Genomic DNA, 26,678 nt, shown 5'->3' with positions numbered 1-26,678 from the left:
ACCCGTTATACACATGCGTAACGTTTGAAAGGTCGTGTAAACAACATTGAACATAAAAACTTTTATTGAGGACAACGTATCAGTTTGTTGGTGAATTTCGAATAAGACGGTACACCTGAGGTATATTTCGTGCTTTTAAACATTAATACACATTGTCATCGATTATTTAACAATTTATTTTAATACTGTAATACATTCTTTTTATATTACTAGTAGATTTGATTTTCGTAGTCATCACTGCGCGGGAACCTTCAAATAATTCAAATGTTAAACATTAATACACATTCCTATTGATTAATTAACAATTTATTTTAATACTGTAATACATTCTTTTTATATTACAAAAAGATTTGACTCTCGTAGTTATCATTGCGCGGGAATCTTCAAATAATTAATTACAGAAAAATAATAAAACAGCTAGTATTTTAATAAAACACATTTCTTTTGATCAATTAACAATTTATTATAGTATATCGGACTTAGTATTGTTCTCTATTAATTATATTTGTTTGTTACATTGTTTTAAACATTACATACCTATTACAGTACTTTAAATATTTATTAATTTTGATCTTATGTTTCATTAGAATGAAAATTTTACCTTTAAAGTTATCACTGTTCATGAGTAATAAAATAATTAAAAAAAAAACAAAAAATGATGAAAATACTAAAATTAGTAAATTATTTGAACCACGTAAAAGGTGGTGGAAATAAAATAAAAAATAAATGTACAAGATCTTTGAATTTGAGCACCACTTTATCATTGATAAGAAAAAAGATCCTTTTTACGTTTATGTTTTATTGAATGATTGGTCGTATTTGTTAGTCGACACGTTATCAAGGATATCGTATACTGAAAGAGATAAGAAATTTCTATTAGAAATAGAACTTATGCTTGTTACTCTAACTTTCTTCAATTTTTTCATTGCAATTCATTCCATAATTTCTTTTTTTTTTTTCATTCTATTAACGCATTCTCAACGTTTAGTTCGATACCACAACTATCAATCATTTGAAATATAAAAGAAAAATAATAAATATATAATTAAATCATGATTCTTTGTTAATAAACAAATAATTCGATTATAAATTGAGATATAAACTATCCTATCTTTCAAGTTGAATGAAATTGCACACAGTGTGTAAAATTTGATTAAAATCTGTTCAATAGTTTAGGAGTCCATTGCGAACAAACAACGTGACACGTAATTTTTATATATTAAGATATTCTATCTTTCAAGTTGAATGAAATTGCACACAGTGTGTAAAATTTGATTAAAATCTGTTCAATAGTTTAGGAATCCATTGCGGACAAACAACATGACACGTAATTTACATATATTAAAGAAGAAGATTATTATTTAATTTTTTTAAAAGATACTTTACTATTATATATTTAATGAGACATAATATTATATAAATTCGGATATAGAAAATGGCCTTGAGATAAAATTAAACAGTAATAATTATTAACATAATAAAATAATATTAGATTAAACTTTAAGTTAATATCAGTATTTCCACTTTAAATTGCACGTTCTATTTTAGATAGATAGTACTCGATTATAGGATCTAATCGCAATACTTGAATCAAATGTCACGTACACGTAATAAACACATACATTAATATAATACACATGTATATGTATCTCTAGGACAAACACAGATCGATTCGATTAAACAGTAAGAAAGAAAGAAAGAAAAAAAGAAATAAATAAAAATAAAATGGATAATGTCATGTGTCATGGTTTATCATCACATTTAACGTTTAATTAGATAATATCGTTAAGATTAATCAATGATCTTCCTGATAATGTTCACATTCCCATGGTTTGACTATCTTCTGCATACATCACATACTATTCATAACTGATTATGACATTCCAAATTGGTTATCGTCAATTCCAACATTTCTAATTGGCCATTACCAATTCCTCCTCAATTTTCATAAATGTGTACGACACATTGTTTTGAGTATTTCATCAATTTTGTTTAATATTATTTGTTCATTTATAATTTATTTTTTTTGTGACAGTATTGATATTGTAATTAATTGTTTGAACAATATGTTTTTATAATTTGGTAATTTGTGTGTGTGTGTTTATTAAAGTTAATATTGATTATGTTTCTTTAAATGATGTTACAAGGGAGTGTTCGATAAATACGAATTTAATTGAAATTATTATTTATCTTGTGTGTGTATGTATTATTTTTATTCAATTTATTTTTATATTTTAATTTTGTGAAAGAAAAAAATGAGAATTTGAATAGTAGCTTTTGTTTTTTTTTTTTATAAATTTGTATTTTTTAATATATTTTTTTTTATTTATTACATTTTCATATAATTTTTGAATATTTTTTTGATAGGTGTAATACATCTTTTATTTTTAATTTTTAATTTTGTACGACGATTTTCTTTAATTATTTTTATGAAATTTATTTGAATTTTAATTTTGGAAAAATATAAGAATTTAAATAGTAGCTTTTTTTAAATATAAATTTGTATTTATTAATATATTTGTATTTATTATTATTTTTTCAAATAATTTTTGGATATTTTTTTGATAGGTGTAATACATCTTTTATTTTTAATTTTTAATTTTGTACGACGATTTTCTTTAATTATTTTTATTAAATGTATTTTAATTTTAATTTAGAAAAATATATGAATTTAAATAGTAGCTTTTTTTAAATATAAATTTGTATTTATTAATATATTTTTATTTATTATTATTTTTTCAAATAATTGTTTGATATTTTTTGTAAAAGATGTAATACATATTTTTATGTTTATTTATATTTTTATTTTTTTTTTATAATTTTGTATTGACGATTAAATTAGAAAAATAATGTCTTCAAGAATTGTTTAAGAAAAAATCGATTTAGTATAGTTGTCAACATAACTATTTTAATTGAAGTCACTTGTCACTAAGTGGCTGACCATATGCGTGGGTTGCACCACTTCTCTCTCTCTCTTTTCCTCTCTTTCTCTCTCTCTTTCTCTCTTTCTCTCTCTCTCTGTGCAAGTTCACAAGATAATAAAATATTTCATCGTCGTATAAATTCTTTAACTTTTTCTATCGCATAATAGAGAAAGATTATTATAATAGAATGGGGTCTAAAACGTAATTCAGCTTGAAATGGAAATATCAAGTTTATCATATTACGTTGAAAATGTGTATTTTTAACAAATGAAAAATATTATTAATTCTCTTTATCTTCTTTCTCGTTCACATTAATTCTATTGTAATATTTCAAAGTATAATTCGTATACGCAATATTCTTTTCAAAGTAAAAATATGTTTTTTTTTTTCTTTTAATTTTATAAATACGACAATTCCTTTATCCTACCTTTCGTATCTTTCTCTATAAATATTTCACAAAATGTTACGATTAATTAGTAACAAAACAAAAATAATATATAAATATTTAATAAAATCATGAAAAAAAAAAACAAAAAGAAAAAAAGCAGGAAAACAATATTCCAAGTTTTATTTAATTCGTGTTTGAATAAACAACGATGTTACAAAAATGTTATCTAATAAATTTGAAGATTATCTTTCGACCCTACTCCACACAAAAAAAAAACAAATAAGAAAAAAAAGATTGTACTTCTTAATGAATAATTTTCAAGGTTGAGTCTTAACACACACACACACACACACTCTGTCCTTTTTTAAGGTAGATCAAAATTTTCATCTGAGTGAGCCAAATTTCGTGTAATATATTTTACCGAAGTATATCTCGTTTAACGAATCGTTTCGAATGTGAAAACTTTAGCGATAACATTTTTGTGAAAAGGTAAACTTTCAGAAGAAGAAAAAGAAGAAGAAGAAGAAGAAGAGAATATCGCTTTATATTCTTTTATTTTACTTCTCCCTTTTTTTTTAAATATTAGGGTGATATAAAACAAAACAAAAAAGAAAGAAAGAAAATAAAAAGGGAAAGTTTCAGTCTCATTGTACTTTCTTTTGCACTTGACAGAAATTCTTATCATTTATATTACAGAAAGTAAAGTAAAGTAAAGAAGATTATAGATCGTATTTAAAGTATCCATTTATACAAACTCATTGTATATTTTTCGTTTGTTTAACACGTTGAATGCCATGCCGATTTTTAAGGAAGTTCTCGTCAGGCCACAGGTCTTACTTTGTATTGAAAAATGTAAACAGTGTCAGTCACAAATGACTGACATGGCCTAAACGGAAAGTTTATCGTCAGTCATCGATGACTGACGTGGCGCTCAACGTGTTAAAGAGAAAAACAAGGAAAATTAGATTAAAAAAACAAAATGATAACAGACATGAATTTATTTGAACCCTTTTGAGTGCTAAATACTTTGAATTAAAATGTTTTGTAGTAATGAAATAATTTATCTTAATATATAAAAATTACGTGTGTCACGTTGTTGTCCGCAATGAACTCCTAAACTACTGAACCAATTTTAATCAAATTTTATACACTGTGTGCAATTTTATTCAACTTGAAAGATAGAATATCTTAATATATATAAATTACGTGTCACTTTGTTTGTCCGCAATGAATTCCTAAACTACTGAACCAATTTTAATCAAATTTTCTACACTGTGTGCAATTTCATTCAACTTGAAAGATAGGATAGTTTATAATATCTTAATTTATAATCGCAATATTATTTTATTGACGTGTGTATCGGACTGATTGTGAGTCAGCACAGTAACACATGGCAGGGCACTCTTAGTTAATAATAAATTATATTTAATAATAAAACATGAATTGTGTATGTGTGTGTGTGATTTTAAAAGATGACAATTTAATGATTGAAATGTATATATATATATAAATAAATACTTTCGTTTATAAAAATTAACATTTATTAATCAATCTCATTATGCTAATGAGGGAATAAAAATAATAATAAAAGAATCATTTAAATGAATACACACCACTGAACATTAATCAATGTATTTTTATTTGAGATATTTTGTTAATACTTTGTAAATGAAATATTTTATCGATAAACGAATATGAATTATAATATGTTTTGACATATATATATATATATATATATATATATGTTTATATTTTATCATAATTAAATGAGATTAAATTGTGAATCTCTATGGATTTTCTTTTCTTTATATATATACACATATGTATATGTATATATGTATGTATGTATGTAGGTACGTGTAGATGTAAATTTATTTAATGTGTTTTATTTATTACATATCTTTGAGGATTTATCGCAAAAACGAGAGAGAGAGAGAGATAGAAAGAGAGAGTGTGGAAGAGAGAATGAGAGAGAGAGAGAGGGGTGGAATTTAAAGTGGCTCTCGTAGAATCGCAAACAGGATATGCAATTTTTTGTTTTTCTTTCTTTTTTCATTCGTTCTCTGATAATCCTAAGTGCGTGTCGCACGTCATATTGACAAATCGATCAACCTATTCGCTTTTTAAGTGTATCTTTATTCCCATAGGTTATTTTTTTTTCTATGTAGATAGATAGACAATGGAATTTTTATTTTTTTATTTTTTAAAAATATTTTTTTGGTTTTTTTATACGATATTTTTTAATTTCCGATATGTATGTATATTTTATTATTTTATTATTTCATTATATATTATTATATATATTTTATTTTATATTTATTTAAAAAAATAAAATAATTCAATGTATAATTAAAAATATATTTAATATATATAATTATAATATTATTTTTAATTTAAATATATAAATATATAAATAATTTAATATTAAATAAAATAAACACACATATTTATTTATATATGGCAGTTATTATCGGCGCATTAATGGCAGTTATTATCGGCCTATTAATAAAATTTATTATCGGCCCATTAATAAAATTTATTATCGGCCCATTAATAAAATTTATTATCGGCCCATTAATAAAATTTATTATCCGCCCATTAATAAAATTTATTATCGGCCCATTAATAAAATTTATTATCGGCCCATTAATAAAATTTATTATCGGCCCATTAATAAAATTTATTATCGGCCCATTACCGGCATTTATTATCGGCCCATTACCGGCATTTATTATCGGCCCATTACCGGCATTTAGTATCGGCCCATTACCGGCATTTATTATCGGCCCATTACCGGCATTTATTAACGGCCCATTACCGGCATTTAGTATCGGCCCATTACCGGCAGTTATTATCGGCCCATTACCGGCATTTATTATCGGCCCATTACCGGCATTTATTATCGGCCCATTACCGGCATTTATTAACGGCCCATTACCGGCATTTAGTATCGGCCCATTACCGGCATTTAGTATCGGCCCATTACCGGCATTTAGTATCGGCCCATTACCGGCATTTAGTATCGGCCCAGTACCGGCATTTAGTATCGGCCCATTACCGGCATTTAGTATCGGCCCATTACCGGCATTTAGTATCGGCCCATTACCGGCATTTAGTATCGGCCCATTACCGGCATTTAGTATCGGCCCATTACCGGCATTTAGTATTGGCCCATTACCGGCATTTAGTATCGGCCCATTACCGGCATTTAGTATCGGCCCATTACCGGCATTTAGTATCGGCCCATTACCGGCATTTATTATCGGCCCATTACCGGCATTTATTAACGGCCCATTACCGGCATTTAGTATCGGCCCATTACCGGCAGTTATTATCGGCCCATTACCGGCATTTAGTATCGGCCCATTACCGGCATTTAGTATCGGCCCATTACCGGCATTTAGTATCGGCCCATTACCGGCATTTAGTATCGGCCCATTACCGGCATTTAGTATCGGCCCATTAATGGTAGTTGATCATTGGCCGATTAATAGGCCCAGCAATGGGCCACGTATTATTCAAATTATTAGCCCATTAACATCATCATTATTTAATAATCTATATATCATCATCTTCAGACAGTTATATATTTCTCTATGTCTGATCCCCCGAAAAATATACCTGACAATACGAAGGATTATACAGATTACAATAAAAAAAACTGCTTGAATAAACAATGAAAGAGAAAGGGATTGAACAAGATAAGAGTCGTCCGTGCGCGCTGAACGCTCAGGAAAGCGGTCCGAGGTAGTTACGTTCAGGCACCAAAAATGTAGTTAGAGACATCGGATCTTTTTGAAATTTTAACACAATATTTCTACATATATATACATTCGAAAAATGTAAAAAAAAAAAAAAAAATTTTTTTAAATTGCAGAGTAGAAGGTCCCCTTAATATATTTATTTTACTAACCTAAATAAACATATTCTCTTCTTTCTCTTTTTATTATTAAATAAACCATCATCATCTTTTTCAAGAAAAAAAAAAAAAAAAAAAAAAAAACAATGTTTTCTACGAAATGTAAAAGAATCTTCAAGAAAAGTATTCATTAAAGTAAGTTATTATTAACTTAGTAAAATTCCACGAACTTTTTAACTATTATGGTCTCATTTTTTTTCTTTTTTTTTTGTTTTTATTGTTGTTGTTGTTGTTGTTGAATAATAATAATAATAACCGGATGAAATTTAAAACAAACGTGATAATGGAGAGACAATAAAATATATGAAAATAATAAAATTAATATAGAAATGTTAAATAAATTCTATGGTTAATGGTTTTATTGGTTTCATTGTATTCAGTTATTCGTGTTTGTTGGAAACATTTATTCTCGAACTAATGAAAATTGTTTAATTGGAAATATTCCAAGAAATTGTTTTTAGAATACGTTGACAAAGATATTGTATAAGTGATATTTTTAGAAGTATGCGTGTTCTTCGATAAATCTCAAATAATAAACGTTTCTTCTTCTTCTTCTTCTTCTTGTTCTTTTTTTTCTATTTTTTTTTCTCTTTTTCTTCTTCTTCTTCTTCTTCTTTTTTTATGCTTTAAATATACATTTAATGTTTTTATGTTATAAATAAACAAATATCAAATAAATCATTTACCAAAATAATATTTAAATACATTTAAATACATACACACTCACACACACAACTAAATATTTGTTTCAATGTATTTTTTTTCTATTTGTTTTATTTTTTTTCAAATTTATTAAATACATTTAAATACACACACACACACACAACACTAAATATTTTTTTAAACATATACCTTTTCTTTTTATTATAATTATTTTGTTAATTTATTTTTAATTCTATTAAAACAAAAAAACCCAAAATAATATTTAAATACATTTAAATACACACACACACACCATTAAATATTATTTTTAAATGTACCTTTTCTTTTTATTTTAATTTTTTTTTAAATTTATTAAATACATTTAAATACACACACACAAACACACACCACAAAATATTTGTTTAAACGTACCTCATCTCTTAGTTTTATTTTTGTTATAATTTATTAAATATTATTTAAGTACACACACACCCCCCTGTAAATATGATTTTTTTAAATGTACCTTTTCTTTCTGTTTTAATTTTTTTGTTTTTTTTTTTTGTTAAATTTATTTTTAATTTTATTTCACAACACATTGAAAAATATACGTATATGTATAGATTTATTTGAAAGTGGTAGCATGAAATTCAATTAAAGTGTCATTCACCGTTTGCACGTTCACCGAAATTATGTAAATAAAATCATAACAAGTTTCATAATTTCAAATTTAACGATCAATCAGTATTTTATAATGATCAAATATGAAAATAAAATTGACTACGTGAAAATATTTCATAAGCAAATAATATTTAAATTAATTTTTATTGAAAACATTTTTTAATTTTTTATTTTGTATGAATTTTTTCTTTTTCTTTTTTTTTTTTTTACTAATTAGAATATTTTTAATATTATACTTTTCCTCTAACCTTTTTATTAAAAAAAAAAAAAAAACAAATAAATAATAAGCAATTTCGTATTTTATTTTCCCTACGTTCAATTTTATCAAACCAAAACGTGGATGCCTGTTTCGATTGTAAAAAAAAGAAAAAAAAAAAAAAAAGAGGAAAAAAAAGAACCCAAATGAATTGAACAAATGGAATAGGCGTGTGTGTGGTGTTCGGTTGTCGTCAGTTCTTTGCTATCATAAAAATGATTCAGGATATAATAAAAAAAATGGTTGGGAAGAAAATTTTCCTGTCGAAATTGGATTTAGGTCATTTTCAGATACGATCGATCCTATACAAGCCAGATTACCCCTTTTTTTTCCCTTTTTTTTTTTTTCTCTCTTTTTTATTCTTCCCCCATCGTAATTTTTATCACCCAAGCCTAAATCCTTTCGAGTACTTTAAAGTACACTTTTTCCCCCTCCCCTACCACCCCCCTCCCCCTAACCATTATCCACCAATCTCCAACACTTTATTTTTAACTTGGAAAGTGCGTAATCGAAGAAGGAAAAAATGAAAAAACAAGAACAAGAAAAGAAAAGGAAGAAGAACAAAAAAATAAAGTTTTTGTTTTGTTTTAATAAAATAGAAGAAAAAAAAAGATAATAAAAATATTAAAAATATAAAATGAAAAATAATAATAATAATAAAAAAAATATATTCTAATAGTGCAATATTCGAAAATTTACAAAATAATTTATATCATAAAATAAAATAAATATAATAAAAATAAATTAAATAAAAAAAATAATATAAATAATAATATATAAAATAATATATAAAAAATATATAAAAAATATATAATAAATATATAATAAATATATAATAAATATATAAATATATAAAATAAATTATATTATTATTTTAATTTTATATAATTATAATTATATATATATATATATATATATATATATATATATATATATATATATATTATATAATATAATATAATATGTAAATATAAAAATTAAATATAAAAATATTTCAATATAATAATAATAATAATAATAATAATATAATCAAATATTTAAATGTAATAATAAATTTATAATAATTAATTAATTATCTAAATTTTAACAATTAACATTTTATTAATTTAACAATTAATATTCTATTAATTTAAATTTAAATATATAATATAATATTAAGAATTTTTTTATTATATCTTTTATATTTTCCCATACGATTATTGCATAAATAAACAATTCTAATAAATAATTTGATTAATTTTTTTTTTTTTTTTTGTTTTTATTTAATAAAAGATTTACTTTTGATATAAAAAAAACAAAGAAATTTCTTCTCTTTAGTATGATTGATTTTAAAACATAGATTTGTAAAGATAAATGTAAGTAGTGGGCGTAGTGAGAGAAAGTTGTAACAAACACAAGAATGAAAGGATAATTGAACTTTTGGTTAGAGTTTAAGCATCTCATGCATAGAAAGCTCATTGAAAAGCTTCTGTATTATGCAAGTGATCCCCTTGAGGTAAGGGAGTTGTTAGGGATACTTTAGTTAACACTTAAAAGTAATGTTTCTGAAAAGTACTTTGGGAAAATTCATAAGTCACTTTGTACGAGAACGAATATTTTATTATTATTAACATTTTCACGTATAATTTTCATACAATAGACAAGTATGTGTGTCTGTCTGTATACAATGGTTTTAATGTTTTATGTGTGTGTCTCTGTACAATGGTTTTTAATGTTTTAAGTGTATGTCTGTGAACAATATTTTATGCACAAAGTGCAAGTACAAATATTTTATTATTAACATTTTCATGAATAATTTTCATACAATGTACAAATTCATACAATAGACAAGTATGTGTGTCTGTCTGTCTGTATACAATGGTTTTAATGTTTTATGTGTGTGTCTGTGTACAATGGTTTTATTGTTTTAAGTGTGTGTCTGTGAACAATATTTTATGCACAAAGTGCAAGCACGAATATTTTATTATTAACATTTTTCTGAATAATTTGTACATACAATGTACAAATTCATACACATACAAGTATGTGTGTGGCCTGTGTACAATGGTTTTCATGTTTTTATGCACAAAATGCGAATGTTTTATTATTATTCACATTTATCACGAATAATTTTCACACAAGTTTTCACACAATGCTGTAATGAGTCTGTGTGTTTGTTTATTTATGTGTGTGTGTGTGTGTGTGTATTGCAGACAACATGTATTACTTTCTAAAGACATTATTTACAAGTTGGATGAGAAAAGATCGATAAACGTTGACGATCCAAGTGATGATACTCGTTTTAATGAAAGGTAGAGAAGGAAAAAGTGAGAGAGAGTAAGAGAAAGGGAAAGAGATAGAGAGAGAGAGAAAGAGAGAAAGAGAGAGAGAGAGAGAGAAATGTGAGTAGGAAATACGTGCATAAGTGCACCTGCAGCTGCCGCTTTTCCGTCCAATCGTTTTCAAGTATTCACTTTCAAGAGATGCTGATGATACCGTTTTGCTTCCCTTTAAAATGATTTTAATTTTCAACCCCATTTTCTCTCGTTCCTTTCTTTTTTTTTATTTTTTTTTTAAATAATTGTCGAACTATCGAACATACTCAGTTTAATAATTCGATGTTTTTTTTTTGATCTCATTTACAATATATTTTTATTTTTATTTTATTTTTACATGATTGAAATATGCATTTGATTTTAGTATGACTACATTTTTTTATGTTTATTATTTATTATATATATATATTAATTTTATTATGTATTATTATTTTTACAATTATTATTAATTTATTGTATATATATTTTTTTTTAATTATGTATTATTATTTTTACATTTATTATTTACAATTTTACGTATACTCAAATATTTGTTTCAATATATAATTAATATATAAACTTATATTAAAATATATTAATATTATTTATAATATTTTTTTTAATTTATATTATATTAATATTATTATTATAAATTAATTTTAAAATAATATCGTGTATAAAAAAAAAAATCCAATTTTGTTTTCATATTGTAAAAATAAAAAATAAATTAAGGTCTTGTTTCTATAAAAAAAAAAAAAAAAAAAAAAAAAAAATATGTTTTCAGGTTAATAAGATATTTGAAAGATTTATCTTTTAACAACCACATAGAAATTCGTATATTATATTTGGCTTGTGGTATGCATGCAACACAATAGTTGAAAAAAGCTATCTTTTTCCTTGAATGCATCTAACCATCAGGGAATTCATGTTATTAAAACATTTTTCTCTAAACTTTTTCTCTAGTTTCCTTTTTTTTTTCTTTTTTTCAGTTCTAAAAGAAAACACGAATTAATTTCATAATAAATATATTTTTTGTTTGTTTTTTTTCTCTTCTCGTCATTTTTCATTCAATGAAATAATATGTGTCTGTGAGAAAACTTTGTTAACGTCTTTACGTATAATAGAAAAGAAAAATTTCCAAATTAAAAATCAAAAAATAAAACAAACAAATAAACAAACAATCAAATAACAAATAACAGTTGTTGTATTAAAACAAACGTCAAGGAGGGTGGTGTGTACAACAAGGTTTGATGATCAATTAATCATTTTATCAATTATTTATTCAATAACATATTTAATTCGAAAGTTATCAAATAAGTAAAATGAAATTTACCGATGTAAATACAAAGAAATGAGTTGTATATAAAAGTCAAATCCATGAGAGAAGCAAGAAAGTGTACTATCATAAATTACAGTATAACGCACGTTATTCGACCTTTATTGGGCTAAGGATAAATCTTCTTAATATCATCGTTAACCTTTTTTATGCGATATCCATTTTATGATATAGAAAAACTTGTTATTTTTTTTATTTAAAAAAAAAAAAAAAAAAAAAACCCAAGAAAGTCTTTGAAAGAAAAAGTAGACTCGAAGAGATGAAAAATAAAAAACAAACTTTTTATTTTATTTTATTTTTATTTTTATTTTTTTTATTTTTTTTATTCAAAGAAGTGCAATAAAAAGAAGAAAAAAAAAGAGAGAGAGGGTTGATGAGTAAAAGGTGTGGTGTTGATGGTGTTGAAGAAAACGATGAAACATGAAACATAATCTTCTAAGGTCGAGCTTACTTACGTCTTATTAAAAACATTTAAAATAAAAAAAAAAAAAAAATAAGAAGAAAACAAATCAGCTCGAGTTTAAATACGTTTAATCAAGTTGTATTTGAGCGATGATAAAATGTGAATTATGATAGTCATTAAAGTCATGTTGTATCATACTTCTCTTAGAAACTCACTAACGAGGACAGAATGACACCTAATCTAGGAGTTGTAAACTAGGGATAAAGGTTTTCGTCCTTTAAATCTTCGTTAAGAGATATTCAATTTTAATTGCAATCATTTTCGATCAATTTGTCAATTGAAATTCAAATCTCATTCAATTATATGGCAAATTTTTCATTTGTTTGTTTGTTTTGTTTTGTTTTTTTGTTTTTTTTTTTGGTAAGAGAAACAATCATGGAAGACAAACGTTATACGAGAAATAATTTTCAATGTGGGTAACGTTTATGTTAAGTTTCTTGTCACGTTACTCGCGTTACATCTCTTTTCATAATGTGGATTAACATTTTTCATTTTCTATTTGATTTATTTACATATCACACGATGAATATTCAAACGTCAAGATGAACAATTTTATACAAATATATCTATAGAAATAGCAGATGAAATGTTTTGCATTTGCAATAGTTTAAATTTATGATAAATATTACTAAGTAAAAATTATCTATCAGTCAATTTTATTTATTATTAACTAAATTGATTTTTAAAGTATGTTACAAATTTGTTAAAAAAAAAAAAATAAAAATAAAAAAAAGAAACAGAAAAGAAAGAAGAAACGATGTTCTTAAATTGTAGGAAAGTAATTTTCCTTTTCTAGTACAAAAGCATTATCACTGACAATGAGGAACAAATACACACAAACACACAAACACACATATATATATTCAAATACGCATTGAATACCTTAGCAACTATTTCTGTAATTACATTTGAGATTTTAGTGAAAGACGAATAGAAAGAGAGTGAGAGAGAGAGAGAGAGAGAGATAGAAATAGTGCAAACGTGTGCTTTAAATTAAAGTCAGAGTTTCCAACTAGTAGCAATGATGGATGAATCGATTATTCGCAGATATTTGAATGAATATAAAACTTGATTGAAACCGATTGATTCAATATAAACGAGATTTAAATAATAAAAAGTAAAATCTTACTTTTTACTATTTTATTCCCTGTATTATTATCTTATTTATTTCATTCTAATTATGGTATTATTTTATATGTTGTTATAATTTACTAAATAATCCCTAGTAGAGGACAAAATATTGAAAAATATTAAATACGTGTTTATTTAATATTAAAAAGAGATTTAATGTGTCAACATTTTATAGTATTATCATAATAATAATTATTGTTATTGAACATATGTAATAAAACATTGAAATAGAATGTTAAATAAATTCTGAATAAAATGTACAAGTGTGATTTCGTAATATTGATTTGCAAAACAGCTTTATCGTAGTATTAAAGACAACATAATCTAGCTAGCTAGTTCTATCTGGCATCTAACTCAAACCAACCGACGAAAACAAGCTTCTATTTGTACGTGAGCCAAGTATGCTATCATAAATTCTCATCGAGTGAGCATTAACCTGTACCTATACAACAACAACAACAACAGCTTATGGTACCTCCTACTTGTCGAGACATAATTTCATTTAATACAATTCGGACTCCATCTCTGTCTCTCTACAATGTTATCGTCGTGTTATCAAACAGGATTACTAAAATTACTTTCTAGTTAAAATCTAGTAAATTTAAAAGGAAAAGGATAATAAGAGAGATATTTGTCTTTTGTATTTATTTATTTATTTATTTAATTTGCAAACTTTGGATAAGTGGTATTTTTAAAAATATATATTTATTTTATTTTTTATATCTTTAATTTGTATTAATTAATTTTACGTATTAATTGATTATTGATATTTTATTTTATAGTTTTATGAATATTTTTATTTTTAGTTTATATTAGGCGTTTTATGTATTAATTTATCATAAATATTTAATTTTTAAAAAATGACCCAACCCTGACGCAAACCTGACAAGATTCTGACGAAACCCTGATGCACTCTGACAAAATTCTGACCAAACCTTGACGCACCCCTGACCGAACCCTGACGAAACCCTTACAAAATTCTGACGCAACCCTGACGCAACCTTGAAGAAACCCTGACGAAACCCTGACGCAACTCTGACGAAGCTCTGGTGAAAGCCAAACGCAACCCTGACAAAATTCTGACGAAACCTTGACGCACCTCAGACGGAACCATGACGAAACCCTTACGAAACTCTGACGGAATCCTGACGAAACCCTTACGAAATTCTGACGCAACCCGGACGCAACCTTGATGAAACCCTGACAAAACTCTGACAAAACCCTTACGAAACTCTGACAAAATTCTGACGAAACCCTGATGAACTCTGACAAAATTCTGACGAAACCTTGACCTACCCCTGACAGCACCCTGACAAAACCCTGATGAACTCTGACAAAATTCTGACGAAACCTTGACGCACCCCTGACAGCACCCTGACGAAACCCTTACGAAACTCTGACGCAACCCTGACAAAATTCTGACGAAATCTTGACGCACCCCTGACGAAACCCTGACGAAACTCTGACGATAAATTAAATTGATTAATTAAATTACATTTTCATTATTATTACTATTATTATTATTATTATTTATTTTGTTTTATTTAAAATACATTAGTGTATAATTAATATAAAATAAATTGAATTAATTGATATTTGAACTTTGTTAAAACTTTATGATAATATTAATCTCGTTGATAAGATTAATTTATCTTTTTAATAATTAAACAAATGATTCGATCAATGTCAATATTTATTTATTTGTTACAGATTGCCAAATTGTTCTCATATACATGGACAATGGGTATCTTCCTATGCAAATCGGTGCATTACATGCAAAGCGTTTCTGCCATCTGTTCCGTTGTCACTTTAACTGCAATGTCCATTGAAAGGTAAAATATTATTTAAAATATATTTTTCTAAATTCCAACTTTATTATTACAATTATTATTTAATTGTAAGTATTATTTAATATAATTTTAATTATTTAATTATATAATACTTAAATAGTGATATTTAAAAAAAAAAGAATAAGAAAAGGGAATGTGTTAATAAACAAAAATATTATTATTTCAAATTATATATTATTATTATCATTATTTTTATATTAAATATTAACGTATATATTTTATTTTTATATATTTTACAATAATTATTTTAATTATTTTTATATTATTTATTAACATATATTGTTATAATAATTATTATAACAAATTAGAAAAAATAATCTCGTATATGTATTTATTATAATAAAATAAAATTGTCTGATATATGATTTTTGTTTCTATAAGAAACATTTAATTGAAAATATTTTCTAATAATTATTATAATTATTTTAATATTAAATATTAACGTATATAAATATATATATTTTACAATAATTATTTTAATTATTTTTATATTATTTATTAACATATATATTTTATAATAATATAATTAATGACAAATTCTCTAATATTTATTTATTATAAAAAAAAAAAAAAAATACAATTTTCTCCAATCATTTTTGATTTCTTAGAAGAAAATTTAATATAAAAGATGAGAATTACACTTTGATATTATTTTGGTGTTTTTGGTTTTGTTTTTCTTATTGGAATTTTGCCTTTTTTTTTTTTTTTTTTTTACTCTTCTTTGCTTTTATTCTAGTATTTTACTTTGAAATAAAATGTCTTTGATTTAGTACCGACGTTTATGTTATTCTCCAAACATTCTCTCTTTCTCTCTCTTTTTTCATTCTTTTCTTTTCTTTTCTTTTCTTTTCTTTTCTTTTCTTTCTCATATAAACTCCTTTCAAGAAAAACTATTTTCCATTTCTTCGTAACGTCGTTTTCTTCAAAAGAAAACGACAGAGATGTATTTCTTTCAGTCAAGAGCTTTTCATACATTCCTTTTCCATCGTCTTAAATATAAACTTCAATAAAAACAAAAAACAAAAGTACAAAATACACAAATTTTAAAGCCAACTCGTTTCAGCCCCCTGACTCTTTTCTGTAACTTTGAATAGACAAATCATTTTTTGTTTTGTTTGAAATATTAACGAATAAGATGATGATCTTAACTTTTATCCTCTTGTTTTTTTTTTTTTTTTTTTAAATTCAATTAAAATATGATAAAAAAAAAAACAAATAAAAAATAAATAAAAAGTTTCGTTCTAATCAAATTTTATCCACGTGTGTTTTTTTTTTTAGATCGTCAACATTCAATTGACAAATCAATTAACAAATTTTTTTTATTATTTTTTATTTTTTTTTTTATTTCAACAACCATAACGCAATTTTTCAATAAAAATACAAGCTCCTGTTACACATATATCTATATATATATATTTGTTTTTTCAAAAATCATTTCAAAATAATTCGAACCAATGAATTTCCATTTAGTTTCCAATAAATTTCCATTCACATTTGACCATGACAGTAATAAACAATTTTCAAAAAAAAAAAACAAAAATACAATCCATTAATATAGCATTCCACACACAAATACACAAAACAATTTCACATATTTTAAATTAAAAAAAAAAAAAAAAAAAAGTAAAAAAAGTATCAACTTTCGAATATATATAAATTAATTAGTATTATATTATTTAATAACTATCATAATTAGTAATATTATTTATTTAGTAATTAAAATATTATTTGTATATAAAAATTATAATTAATACTATTTATTTATACATGTAATATTAAATTAATATTATTTTGTATTAAATTATTATTATTTAATTTATAAACTAATTAGTATTATATATATATATATATATATATATATATATATATATAATCATATAATGATATAATAATAATATACTAATAATATAATAATATAATATAATAATAATAAAATAATAATAATAATAATATATATACATCCATTTAATACTATCTTAATAAGTAATACAATTTATTTATTAATAATTATATAATTAATATAAATTAATAATAAATTAATCACACGTGTCTCATATGTCTCTTAAATGTCCAACGAAATATAATATATAACAATAATTCTATTATTATTATTATTATTATTACTTTTTGACGTTTGAAATATCATCATCATCATCATCATCATCATTAACATCATGAGCATCATCAGCATCATCACTTCATAAATTCAAAATTAAAATGATAAAACAAATTGACAAATTGTTCCACCCTGTATTAATCCAACTATTAAATTCGTTACGATTCATTTGTCTTCCTCATCTATCTCTTTTTTTTCTTTTTTAATTTTTCAATTTTTTTTTTTTAAATAATATCATCCCAAAATTGTGGCCGACTGATTGGCAGATGTCGAGGTCAACGTGAAAAGCCATATATGCCATAGCAATTTATATTCATGCTAGCGTATTTGGTTGATAGTCGAGGTTTAGATGGGTAAAATGGGAGTTGAGGATTGGGGCTGGAGGATGGGAATGGATGGCTGGAACGGGGAACTACAACGAGAACGAACAGGAAGAGTAGAATGGGTTGAGAAGGTGGGGTGGGGGTGGGGGGGGGGGGAGGGTAGGTGATGATGGGAATGGGATGGGAATGAGAATATTGGGCTGCCAAAGAAGAGATTTACAAAAACCATGAAGGGAATAACTGGAACTTTTTCTTCGTTTCCATAATGGTAAAAAGGGGGTGAGGTGCGAGGATTGTTTTTTCTTTTGTAGAACGTTTTAAATGGACAGAGAGTGAGGAAAATAAAAAAAAGGAGGGGAAGGGGGGATATGGGGGTGATGGTAGTATAGTAATCGAAGTGCCGTGAAAATGGGTGCTTTTTTTTTCATGGGTGGTACAGTGTATGCCCATGCAAATTCGTAACGTTGAGAATTCTACGAGCCATTAGGCGATTTTGTTTCTATACGGTATGGGGTTATTATACTACTATGGAGAATACTGTTCTATTTTCTTTTTTTTTTCTTTTTTTTTTGTTCAAATCTAATAAGGGAATAAAATTACAAATCGAAATTTTATTAGAATTTATACGCGTATGTATGCATACATATGAATATATATGGTGGTGGTGGAATTTCTAATAATTTCAGAACTATAAACGTAAGAATTTAAACCCAAAATCTCAATTTCACATTCTAATGTGTAATTTTAATTAAAATTTAATCTTCAAATGTGTTACACATTTTATTTAAATAATTGGATTATAAAAAAAAACAATTATTATCTATCTATGATATATATATATATATATATACATATGTTAGATAAACATATCAATTTGTTATTTTATATAAATGTAATAGTAACCTGTTACTACACCCTAAAATATTAAATAAAATAAATTATAATATAAATTAAATATATTTATAAATATAATATTATTTTAATTATATTTAATTTAATATAATATATAATATATTTAAAAAAATATATTTAATTTAATATAATATATAATATATTTAAAATTATATAATATATAAATATAATTATTTAATATTCGATGCTACGATTATAGTAATTTTGTTTATTTTATTCCTATATATATAAATATATATTATTTTTAAATTATTTTAATCCTTAATATATTATTTATTTCTAAATATATTAATATTTATAAGATATAGTATTATATCGTATAGAATAATTTGAGAGAATGGAGAATTCATGGAAACAAGAACACATAGGTAAAGGTAAACGTAATAAAGGAGTACTCCTATCAGTTAAATTGATGGTATATACATGGTATGTTTCTCCATTCTATACATATGTGTTTACATACATATATACATGTATATCTGTATAAATAGAACCAGTAGAAACTCGAGTTCTCGATACACACGAAAATTGTCATGTTAAATGCTTTTACCTAACGAATTTTCTTCTGACAACGATACAACAACGACTCTCAAACGATTCAATATATTTGTCACGTTTCTTAAACGTCTCACCTATCCTTTCGAATTGTTTAAAGTTTAAACAATCGTTTAAACAATCGTGATTTCAGTGAACACACAACATGAACAACACGAAAATAGTTTTATAAGAATTTGTTTACTTTGCTTGTTGTTGTTTTTTTTTCCTATTAAATTTTTGTCCAAATACAAAACGCAAGTCTCATATCTCACAACTTCAAATCCCTTATCACGTACACACATATACGCACCCTTTCCCCCTACTTCTCCCCCCCCCTCTTTTATCTTTTCAAACGTAATCTCGTGCAATAACTTTAGCTAACTTTCGTTTTACCGTTAACACGTTAAATGCAACTGTCACCCACTTCAGTAATCGATGACTGACACTTAAACCTTTTTTTTGTTTTCACTTCTAAACAACAGGGATTTGTTGTTTTTTTAAATACATTCTATAAAATATAGGTGTTAGGATTATTTACAAAAAAATTGAATGAAATTCATTGAAAGTACAGATTTTATTTGAAATTCACATCTATGTGTTAATCGTTTGACAAAATTGATTTTAAGTCAACGAATTATCTTATACTGTTATCTGTTAGAATCTTATCGAATGAACAGACATAATCATGACTCTTTGTTAATAAACAAATAATTCGATTATAAATTGAAATATAAACTATCCTATCTTTCAAATTGGATGAAACTGTACACTGTGGGCAAAATTTGATTAAAATCCGTTCAGTAGTTTTGGAGTCCATTGCGAATAAACAACGTGACACATAATTTATATATATATTGAGATATTTTGTTTGAATTATTTTTTCAGATATTACGCTATAGTACATCCTATGAGAGCACAATACACCTGTACAATAAGTCAAGCAAGAAAAATCGTAATTATCACCTGGGCTGCTTCATTTCTTTTAGGTATACCAATGGTATTCACTCAGGTAAATAATATTGTTCTTTGATTCTATTTGATGAATTGAATATTTTGTCACGATGTGGAAAAACGATCCCCCCCATCCGGTATCCTCTTGAAATTCCTCACCCTTCCACTATCCATTGGAATGCATTTACCGAAAACGATGTCTGTGGAACCGACAAATTGAAAAAAAAAAAAAAAGAAAATAAAAGGAAATAAAAAACCAAAAAAAAAACAAAAAATCCTCTCAAACGCAGAAAACAATCAGAGACAGGTTTATATTTCACTACCACCCTTTACACAATTCGATTTTCTTTTTTTTTTTTGGTGTGCAAATGCAGTTAACTTCTCAGTTACGTTTTGTTCATTTGTATGTTTGTTTGTTTGTTTTGTTTTGTTTGTAATTCAATAGTTTATCTAAGCACTCGTTGTAAGTGGTGATAAAATAAAAATAAAAATAGAAATAAAACGAAAATAAAATCGTTCGCAGATTTTGTTTAACTTTTTGAAAATTTTCTTGTCTTTTTTCCATTTCAAATATTTCACCATTCCCATTAACCATTATTTTGTTTTTTATTTAATTTAATTGTTATGGGATTATTAATTTAGTTACAAATATAGAAAAATTAATTTGCGTTTTCATTTCGTTGATAATTTTTTATTATGAAATTGCACAAAATTTTATATATTTCATTAATTAATATAATTATAATATTAATTTATTACAATTAAATATAAATAAAGTAAATTTAAATTAAATAGAAAATTAAAATATAAATTGAATTAATATTTTTGTCAAAGTTAATTAATTTTGACAAATTTTTGAAAAACAAACAAAATTCACCGGAAACTTTTATCAATGTTCACCTGAATAAATTTTGTAATTTTGTTGTTGTTGTTGTTATTTAAAAAGTTTTTCCCTTTTCGTTTTAAATAACGATTGAATAGAAAAAGAAAAAAAAACCTATGAAGTATCGAAGGACGATTTTTTAACCCTTTTTTTTACTTTTTTTTTTTTTTAACTTTCAGTCTCCACTTTCTTTTTTTGTAACATTTTGTACTTTTTCTCTTTTCTTTCTTCCTTCTTTCCTTCTTTCCATTTTTCCCTGATGTGGCTCCTCTTCCTAGTTAAAACAGAAAGAGAGAGAGAGAAAAAGAGAGAGAGAGAGAGTGAGAGAGAAAGAGAAAGAAAAATTGAGTTTTACGATAGATAAAAGAGGTAAAAAGGTATCACACACATGGAAAAAGGGTATGGAAAGTGGTGGGTTGGGTTTGGTACGTCGAGTGTCCGTTACCACTTCGTTTTCTAGGAAAAAATCCTGACGTTTATTCGAATGTCAAAAGAAAGAAAGAAAGAAAGAAAGAAAAAAAAAAGAAGTTATATTTCGATCGATGAAATCTGTCGATGCAATTGCTGATTGTGCGAATTCATAAATGTATAAATGTGTGATAGGATACGTTCATACATGAAATTGGTTATACTATTTTTAAATCAAACGAAATCTCAATTTCATCATACTTTTCTTATCTTTTTTTTTTTTTTTTTTTTTTTTATCATCGTCGAATTTTATTATTCTTTCTCTACAGAATTTTTCTTTATTTGTGTGTGTGTGTTTGTGTGTTTGTGTGTAGAACGTTTACCTTTAGACGTTCGTTTAAATTTGTACAACATTCTCGTAGAATATTATAATCTCTTTACTATTCAAGTTTATTTAATTTTTCATCTCGTTTCATTTCAATTCATATTTTATTTTTTTTTAATTTACTGGCTTTTTTTTGGGGGGGTTTTTTTTTCTTTCTGCATAAGAAAATATATATATGTGTGTGTATGTGTATGTACGTTTAAATAGGAACGTTTTTAAAATAAAAATTTGTTACTTGATTTTTTATTTTCTATCTTTATTCACATGTTTCTTTTAGAATGTGTGTGTATGATTTTAATTTTTAATATTAAAAATACTCAATATGGGAATACAATATTATTTATTTGTAATATTAATTTTTATATATTTTTTTTTTAATTTTTAATATTAAAAAATTTGATATAAGAAACCAATATAATTTTTGTTTAAAAATAATAAAAGTGTCAAATAATGAAAGTAAATATATTTCAATATATTGAAATATTTTATAATACAATTAGTTAATAAAATATTAAATTTGGGTTTTAGAGGCATAAAGAAGTTGGACAAAGGGTTATAGCATATTGGTGTGTTCGTGATCCCGATGCTGCATTTTTATGGAAAGCACATGAAGTTTATATGCTTGTGCTAGTTCTTGTATTACCACTTACAGTTATGGCATTTTGTTATACTGCAATTTGTTGGGAAATTTGGAAAGTTATGAAACGACGTTACCATATGACCTCGAGACACGCGTAAGTAACTTATATTTTTTTTTTTAAATAATAATATAATATTATTCATTAATATATTAGGTCGAGTCATAAGTAACTTCCAATGCGTTTATGTTAAATCTATTTTTCGTATTTACCTATTACTAGGGGTTCCCTGCAACGCGTTGCTGTGCTGACTCACAATCAGTCCGATACACACGTCAATAAAATAATATTGTGATTATAAATTGAGATATAAACTATCCTATTTTTCAAGTTAGATGAAACTGCACACAGTGTGTAAAATTTGATTAAATTCGGTTCAGTAGTTTAGGAGTCCATTGCGAACAAACAACGTGACACGTAATTTATATATACATATAAAGATATAAGTCACCGAAACTAACGAATTTTTGATATCACTGTATAGATGAGAATTCAGTTTAGTCTTCTGTCAACCTTTTTTTATGTAATCAATGTTACATTTAACATTTTTTCTTAACCACTGTAATGGATAGTAAAAAGTGCATATTCGACCATGTAATGCTTTAAGAATTGAAACAAGGCAATTAGCACTAAAGTGGCAACTGCAAAAATATACAGCATATACAGTGCAGGACTTGATAACTGATAGGGCAGTCAGAAATTGATTTGTAAAATTCCGTTACTGGAGATACGAGCTTAAAAGATGAACCGAGTGCAGGGACGTATTTCTAACTTTGATGAACCTTTTAAAGGTAATATTGAGAGCAAAATCCAATAGATACGTTGAACAATTGTAAAGAGTGCGAAAAAAAAACAAAAAACTCTATGAAAGGTGTCTTGCACTTATCAGTCGCAGAAAAGCGTCCATTCTTTGTCTCATAAAAAAAGGGAAGTTATTTATGACTCGACCTAATATATCCTATATAGGTCGTATACTTATCACCAATCTGTCATAAAGTTCATTTCTTTCACATCAATCGAAGTTTTCTTAACCATAAAATAAGATAAATTGTACAAATCAACAAAGTTTACGAAAAGATAATCTTCAAGTATTAGTATCTATAGATAACAACTTGAAAACTGAACGTTTGTAACTTTTCATTCTTTTTCTTAACAAAAGATAGGAAATTTTTGATTTACTTTATCAATGATAGAAAACAAAAAACAAAAAACAAAAAGAAGAAGAAGAAGAAAATGAAGTAAATAAAATAAAAAAGTAAAGAAAAGATTTTGTTTTTTTTTTCTTTTTTTTTAATAAAAGTAAGATGATAAAAAGTTCAGATAGAAAAAGTAACTTGTATTAAAACAAATATACAATTTAATTACGATCATAGTTTAAATGTAATAAAAATAATCCAAGTTGGAGTTTGGATTTTGACGATAAACAGGATGAAAATTTCTAAATGCATCTTACGAAAATGTTTCCTTCTTTTTTTTTTTTTTTTTTTAATTCTTTTTTTATTACTTACGTTTTTATTTTTCCAAAGAGGAAAATTTGTTGATGCGCCTGCATTTGAGAAGAACGATCTGATTCCGAAATAGAACGAGGTAAAGAGAGAGAGAGAGAGAGAGTGAGAGTACAGAGAATCGAACCTATGTATTTCTATATACACGGTGTTACGTATTTAAACGTATTCGATAGATACAAAATAAAATTGATCAAATTTTTCGTTGCAACAAAAAAAAATAAATAAAATAAAAATGTGGGCTCATTCGTGAAGATGTTTGGTCTCTTTTTCGAAAGACATTTCTTTGAAAATATTAATACAATATTAATAAATAATTATGTGATAAATCATTAAAATATATAGAACATAATTAGAAAGACAAAATTAAATAGAAAATTGTCAAGGTCTTTGCTATGTTTTTTTTTTGTTAACCAACCAATTGACTGTGGAATTTAGTTTCAAAAGATCACCATAGGGATGCTGAATTAAAAACAAGCAACGACGAGTATGCACGTCAAACGCATCGCAATAGAGATTTGGTCGGACGTGTATACACGTCAAACGCACTTAACTGCTGGTTAAATTATATCGTTTATTCGTTTTTCTATTTTTTTTTTCTTTTTTTTAAAGATGAAGTATTAGAATGATTAGAATCTTTGTTGACTTGTGGGTAGATGAAAGAGTATAAGACGTGTGTGTGTGTGTGTGTGTGTGTGTCTGTGAACATATTCGTTTTTCCACTTCCTCGATCTCGTTACGATAACTAGATATGTTTATTTTGTCGGAACCGGACGTGCCTTTGCTAGTAAAAACGAGATATCGCTTTTTCCCCCCCCCCCCCAATTTTCTTCCTTTTAAACCAAGTTTAGCTTACATTAAAGATTTTCTAAGATTTTCGAAGATTTTCAAAATGATTTTCAAAATGAATTTCAAAATGATTTTCAAAATGATATTTCTTTGGAATTCTAATAGTTAAGTATCATATTTATTATGAATTATAAATATAAAAATCATTTATCATTACAATGAAATAATATAAAGGAAAATGTTCAATTTACAATTACATAATATAAAAAAGCAAATATATAAAAGGATGTTTTTTGTTTTTTTTTTTTTATATTTTTTTTTTTCAGACTCAATCCAAATAACATTGATGCTGAATGTATACCAATGACTCCTAGACAAAACAGTATGAGAAATGGGCGTCGAGTTCGTCGAGAAAATGGTCAAACCGAAGAAGAATCTAGAACCATGAAACAGGTATATTTATAGTTTGTGATATTTTTGTCAAAGTATTTTTGTAATTTTAATATTATTTTATTACAATGTTTAATTTTGTTTAAAAGAGTTTAATATTATATTGTAATACATATTTATAATTATAAAATATATATATATATATATATATGTGTGGGATTCACCTTCTCCTGTTAGTCTTCCTAAAGAAGGGGAATCCCACATATATGTGTTTCATATTATATATAATAAATAATATTATAATTATTTACAATATTTGATAATAGAAAATATTGCACAAATAATATTATAAAATACAAATTATTATAATTTTATTAATTAATTTATTTTTAATAATATTTGTACAATAATATAAGGTTTCACAATATTATATTGTAATATAATATTATATAGTAATATTATATTAAAATACATATTTATAATATAATATATGCAACGTATGATATATAATAAATATAATAATTATAATATTAATATAAATAAAATAAAAAATATTAATATTATAATATTAATATGTTTATATTATTTATTAATTATAATTATTTGTGCAATATTTTCTATATTCAATATATATTGAAAAATAATATTATAGAAATAGATGTATTTATATTAATACAAAATATTATTATATAATTTTATCAATTAATTTAGCTTTGATAATATTTGTACGATAACATAAGGTTTCAATATTATATTGTAATATAATATTATATTGTATAATACATATTTATAATATAATATATACAACGTATATAACATATATAATAAATTTTATAATTATTTGTGGAATATTTTTTTTCTATATCCAATATTGATAAATATAAAATACGCATGTATTTATTAATACAAAATATATATGATAATTTTATCGATTAATTTAAACATAGATAATATAATTGT

General features: G+C 24.9%; 1 protein-coding gene across 22 annotated transcripts in view; it reads left to right on the top strand.

Annotated features, from left to right (window-relative positions):
• Positions 1-26,678, top strand: part of LOC107071254 (QRFP-like peptide receptor) — a 59,833-nt gene that overhangs the window by 17,850 nt on the left and 15,305 nt on the right. For all 22 annotated transcript variants that reach the window (XM_089179006.1, XM_089179018.1, XM_089179020.1 and 19 more), the window contains 4 exons: positions 15,742-15,863; positions 20,655-20,778; positions 22,925-23,130; positions 25,655-25,781. In XM_089179006.1, the coding sequence (XP_089035132.1) occupies positions 15,742-15,863; positions 20,655-20,778; positions 22,925-23,130; positions 25,655-25,781 (579 nt within the window). The remainder of the gene's footprint in view (positions 1-15,741; positions 15,864-20,654; positions 20,779-22,924; positions 23,131-25,654; positions 25,782-26,678) is intronic.

This window comes from Polistes dominula, unplaced genomic scaffold (assembly GCF_049000335.1).
Source record: "Polistes dominula isolate Pdom_NZ unplaced genomic scaffold, Pdom_raw_medaka contig_37, whole genome shotgun sequence".
Lineage (NCBI taxonomy): Eukaryota > Metazoa > Arthropoda > Insecta > Hymenoptera > Vespidae > Polistes > Polistes dominula.
Note: the sequence above shows the minus strand (reverse complement) of the source record. Positions and strands in the feature narration are given on the sequence as shown.